The 6,000-nt window shown below is 41.9% G+C and overlaps 1 protein-coding gene across 2 annotated transcripts in view; it reads right to left on the bottom strand.

Moving 5' to 3' along the window:
• Positions 1 to 4,300, bottom strand: part of TRIM29 (tripartite motif containing 29) — a 30,554-nt gene extending 26,254 nt beyond the window's left edge. For both annotated transcript variants that reach the window (XM_039365679.1, XM_039365678.1), the window contains exon 1: positions 3,213 to 4,300. In XM_039365679.1, the coding sequence (XP_039221613.1) occupies positions 3,213 to 4,061 (849 nt within the window). In that variant the 5' untranslated portion in view covers positions 4,062 to 4,300. The remainder of the gene's footprint in view (positions 1 to 3,212) is intronic.
• Positions 4,301 to 6,000: the final 1,700 nt, after the last annotated feature.

Raw genomic sequence — 6,000 nt, forward strand, 5'->3', positions numbered from 1 at the left:
TTTAATGCCGCGACCCCCAACCGGTCGTAAGTCAAGGACTACTCAACTGGTGCAGCACCGTTTGCAGAATGGGGCTTTTGGCGGGCTCAGCAGGGCAGAGACAGCCTGGACAATTCCTATTGGCTTTTGAAAGCCAATAGAATTAGACTCTATTCAAGAGAGTCTATTCTATGGGCTTTCAAAAGCCAATAGAATAAAAGGGAGTAGCACAGCTAAGGAAAAGGGGGAAAAAATGGCGGACTGTGTTGTTTGGCGACCCCCGTGAAATGGTCATTCGACCCCAAATGGCGTCCCGACCCACAGGTTGAGAACCACTGCTCTCTCAGTTTTTAAAACTTCCTTTACAATGTCCCTTTAAATGAGTGGAACCGAAAGCTTAGCAAGACTGACTAAACAGTCAACAAGAACGGGGCGGGGGGGGAAGGGGGGAAGAGAGAGAAAGAACCGAACAATTTCAAATGTAAATTGGGTTTCTACTACAACGCTTCGGATTTTTCAGCCTCCGCCATCCACGCGGCTCCAAGATCCATGTAATCCTGGCAGATTCCCGCAAATTGGTCTAATTTGCCCCTTTGCTAATCCTTAAAGCATTCGTCATTGACTACAAGACAGGATTTTAAAAAAGTCTTGTGTAATTGCAACACTTAGGGGTTTTTTCACAAATATGGGAATGAGTTCATGCATCACTTTATAAACCAGCTTCTTTAACTGTGGTTTACTAAATAAATCGCTGGCAAACCGAACTGAGGCAAAACCAACCTAAACCTAGAGAAATGGCTTCTTTAAAAGAGGGGGCTCCAAACTTGGCAACTTTAAGACGTGTGGACTTCAACTCCCAGAATGCCCCAGCGAGCACGGAGTCCTGGGAGTTGAAGTCCACAAGTCTTAAAGTTGCCAAGGGTTGGACACCCCTGCTTTAAAATATAGGAAGCCCCAACATTTATCTGACATATTTTTAAAGATTTTTGCTAATCTTGCTGGTGGCAAGTGCCATCTATAAAACATTTTGTATAGATTTTCTTTATAAGAAGTTGACATTAACAAATGGCTTTGCCATTTCTCTCAATTTGTATTGTATCCAAAGTTCTTTGCCCATGTTATCACTGTTTCTTTTATTTGTTCGTCTTCCATTTTCAAATTTAATAGAAAGTTATACATTTTCTTAATTAGTTTTTCATCAGAGGTTAATAATATCTGATCAAACAAAATCTGCTCTTTATAAAATCCATACACTTTAACATTTTTATCGTATCTCACTTGCATTTGTAAATGTGACCACCACGATAGATCAATACCCTGATTTTCCATCTCTTGTCTAGGTTTTAAGTTCCCTTCAGAGTTCAGAATATCTTTATAGGTCCATATTTTCTCAAGACTGACTAGAAACACATCTGCGTGGGCTCATTCTCAACTTCATCAACTTTACCAGGCTGTTGTAAGAATAAAACAGGAAGAGAGAAGAGAGGAGAAGAGTGGGATGGGATGTACAAATAATCTGCAGCATTTGAAAATGCAACAGGAAAAGAAAAAAAAAGAGATAATCTGAATGCTTGTGGATTTAAAGCCCTTGCTGAAATCCTCACTTGGATTGTTTTAAAGTGGGTCAAGCGTTTTGTCTCTTGTCATAAAGCAAGCACTGATACCAAAAATTATTTCCTTGTCTCAAGCATCTCTCGCTCAACCAGCTCACAGAAAGGTCTCTCACGTGGATTTCAAGAAGAAATAAAGTGAAAAACAACCTACACTTCCCCGCCCGTATCTGCATTAGCAGTCAATAGATTTCCAGAACATTTCAGCAAGAATCAAGTCACAGCATGTCTTGTGAATCACAGCTTGGGCACAGGCCTTGCAACCAGGCTGGGAAGACTTATGGATATGGGGGTAAATAAAAGCAGGTTACTGGGGTTTTGGTGACAAGGGCTATGGGTCAAAACCATTACTTAAAAAAAAAATAGAATTATTTTCCTTGCAGTATGTGTTATGGCTGAGAGGTCAGGGAAATAATTTGTCCACAGTAGATTATCTTTGCAGGGACTAAAGGGAGAATGAGATGTTTTTGTTTTTTTTTCCTAACCATCTTCTCATAAATAAATATGACATGCATGGCTTCACTGCCCCATGTAAGTTGATGTTTTACATTTTAAACCCAGTGGTTGCAAGAGGATTCTTCAGGATGATGAAGGGAAGGGGAAGGGGAAGGGGAAGGGGAAGAGGAGAAAGGAAGGAAGGAAGGAAGGAAGGAAGGAAGGAAGGAAGGAAGGAAGGAAGGAAGGAAGGAAGGAAGGAAGGGAATAAAGAAATGGTATGGGAAGGGAAGGGTATAATGAAATGGGAAGGGAAGGGAAGAGAAAAGATGGGATGGGATACTGGAAAAAACTTCTTTCTATCCATTGATGTACATACCATTCAATAAGTGATCAGCAAAGATGATCATCTTGTTCTCCTTCATCAACTTTTTTGTAGTAATATCTCCCACCCATAATCTGGGAAGCAAGAATTGAACATCTTTTCTAAGATCTAGCCCTCAACACAATTCTTACTTTTACACACTTTTGCAGTAGTGTGTCAGGGGAAGCTCCAGTCCTTGCTAAAAGTCTACTCATCTCTTCAAGCCAGGTCAGAAGTTATATTTTCTCCTAACAACTTCTTTGTAAACACACCCAAACATTGCTAATGTCCTTCCAAAGACGTCCAGTTTTAAGAAACTCAGTGCTGTCTAAAATCCACCCCATTTCCCTCCACCTCAACTTTTAGGTGATGACTTTAGGTCAGAATCTTTGTGATAGGAGCCGCATATATACTGGAGTAAATAAATGTGAACCCTGGTTGTCTTTCTTCCTGAAAACCAGATTTAGCTCATACAGGCATGTTCTTTGCATAGCTATGGCAGCCTCAAGACACACTTTGAAAATGAGAACAAGAGCGAAGCAACAATTCACTGAGGTACATTATCTTAAATGAAGTGCTTTTAAATGTAAGCAACGCAATCATGCACAGGTACAAATCAGGACACACCTTGAGCAATTCAGTGATGGATATACCTATGTCAATTAACTCATTGTAGAGTCCAGAAACAGAAAACCTAAAGGGCTAAATATCATTTAGCATTCATTGTAGGTTATTTGGGTGAAAATGCTTCCTTGCAAAGCTCCTAATGGGATAGGAAAGAGTAAGGATGCAACAATATGCCAAAAAAAAAAAAAATACAATACCTCTTTGCCCGATTTCTCAATCTCTACGGTCACGGTGGTATGATTCTTGTGTTCTTGGAACATGCAGAGGTAACAGATGCAGACTTGGTCGGTCTGGCAGAAAAGCTCCATCGTCTTGCCATGGATGGGACATTTCCTGGCTTCAAAGTCTTTGATGGGATCCAGCAGCTGGTGGTCTCGGAAAGCAGCCCCTTCAAAGTGGGGCTTCAGGTGAAGCTCACAGAAGCTGGCTTGGCACACCAGACAGGACTTCACCGCCTTCTGCTTGTTGTCGATGCAAGAGTCACAAAGGACCTCTTCCACAGTCACCCGGGGTCTTCCACTAGGTACCCTACTGACCCGGTTGAAGTTGGTCCTTTTGGTCTCTGCAGATTCCCCTAGGGAGATGATGGGTTTTCTTAGATCGGCAATTTGCCCACTGGAAAACACTGGCTTTTTCCCTTCTCCTTCACCGCCGAAAGATTTCTTGGTCTCCACATTGAACAGGGGCTTCCTCAAATCTCCTCGCTCTGGAAAAGAGACTTGGGACCGCCGAGTTTCTCCTAGCTGCCCAGTAGGAAAACCTGACTTCTTGGCCTCCCCTGCTTCCACATTGAAGTAGGTTGACCTCTTCTCATCAGAAGACTCCACAAATTGGATGATTGGTCTCTTCCAGTCACTTCCGGCAAACATAGAATTCTTGAGTTGGGTTGTCTCCAGGATTGGTACCACATTGTTTTTGTTGGCTTCTTTCTCACCTTTCTTTGGGCTGCTGGATTTCTTCCCTTCTTCTGTCTCTTTCTTGGGTGAAGAGGGAGTCTTGGCTTCCTCTTGTTTGCCTGCGGTCCCGTTTGTCCTTGCCGTTTCCATCGTGGTCCTTTATCCCCGTGTTGGCTTTCTGGCTTCTTCTCTGCAGCCACGCTCTGTGAAGGAGAGAATCAAATTGCAGCCTAATTTGCCCCTTTCTTTCTCTTTCTCTACAGAAACAGTCAAGTTCTCAGGCCTTGATCCCAGCGAGGAATGAAAAAGGAACAGGGAAAGCACTACCTAAATGCCACACCTGGAAAATGGGGAGGAGAAGGGAAACACCTAGATCATACAGGTAGAGCCAGAGAAAAGACAGGCGAAGAGATATTACAAAAGGCATCAAGGAATCCTGCTTAATTATAGAAGGTGCTCCACACCCAAAAAATACCTGTCTAACCAGGTTAGGGAGTAAAAAGCTATTTATGTGTCACCCTACCTTCTTCTTCTTCTTCTTCTTCTTCTTCTTCTTCTTCTTCTTCTTCTTCTTCTTCTTCTTCTTCTTCTTCTTCTTCTTCCTCCTCCTCCTCCTCCCCTCCTCCTCTTTCTTCTTCTTGCCTCCTCCTTTTTCTCCTCCTCCTCCTCCTCTTCCTCTTCCTCCTTTTTTTTCTTCTTCTTTCTTCTCTCTCAAAAATTATTTTCATTATGAGGCTTCCAGCAGGCCTGCTACCTGCTTCAAAAAATAACTACTTCTTGACAGCAGGAATGCATAAGTAGAATTAGCCAGAGAGGTGAAAATATCCACCAGGCAAGTTCTATTAAGCGGGACGCATGAACATAAGCAATTTGGCTTGCAGTTAAAATTCATGAAGAGAATAAGAAACCAGCTACTAGACATCAAGAATGAGAGAATAGCACCCTCAGACACCAGGGTTGTCTGTGACCACTAACAATTTAGAAGAAGTTGATCATCTCAGACATTGAAATTCTGCTTCAGGTATTATCTTTTCAAGGCCTTCCACATTAACCCTCATCTATTTTATTTCCAGAATATAATTGAAAAGTCCCATGCTGTTTCTATTTAAATAAATGAGGAAAGGCTAGAGGACCATGACTAAAAATGTAGCTTTGTGCTCACCATGAAGACCTGGTAGAAACCATCTTATGGACACCAAGGAAAGAGGAGATCCTCCTCACCTCTTTTATTTCCACTGCCATGACCTCATGAGTGACACTACTACTACTACTACTACTACTACTACTACTACTACTACTACTACTACTATTATTATTATTATTATTATTATTATTATTATTATTATTATTATTAGTTTTATGCAAGCATCCACTTACCTTCCTAATGAGGCTGCTCAGTAAAAAAGGATATGGTATGTGTTTGCTTGTAATTGGCCACTAAAGTTTTCTCATGGGTGCACCACAACTCCATTTCAAAAACACCAGTCATGCTCCAATTTTTGAAAAGAAACACTCTGTTAATTTATTTCTTAAAACAAATACTACTTAGGACATTATAGGATGGGTATCTTGGGTTGCCCTGTATGGTGAGCTGGTTTCGTCCAACAGTAGCCTGCAGGAATGTAAGATGATGAAAGAACGTTCCCAGGTTCTTGGGTGGAGTTCGGTCTTCTCAGATCCAGAGATAGTCCTCAACTACCTGTGAACATTGGAAGTTACGATGGAGCAAACATTGGAAGTTACAAAAGCATTGTGAAAAAGTGACTTATGGTTGGCCCTCACTCTCATGACAATCAACAGCATCTTCACACTAATGTAATCTAAATTCAGGTGCTTGGCCACTGGCAAGTATTTATAATGTCTGCACCATCTTGGGCTCAGGTGACTGCCATTTGCAACCTTCCCAGCCAGCTTCTGACAAGCATACAAGTCAATGTAGGCATATCACAATCCAGTGGATTAGGACAGAGATACCCAACTTTTTGGGCACTAGGGACTAGTTACGTGGAGAGAAGTTTTTCTGCAGACTGGAGGGTGCATGGTTTTGTGTGCTACCTGCGTCTCGTGGGTGGGGCTTTGCTTGCTTGTG

The sequence above is a fragment of the Crotalus tigris genome, unplaced genomic scaffold, assembly GCF_016545835.1.
Source record: "Crotalus tigris isolate CLP2741 ecotype Arizona unplaced genomic scaffold, ASM1654583v1 scf7180000020151.727365, whole genome shotgun sequence".
Classification (NCBI taxonomy): domain Eukaryota; kingdom Metazoa; phylum Chordata; class Lepidosauria; order Squamata; family Viperidae; genus Crotalus; species Crotalus tigris.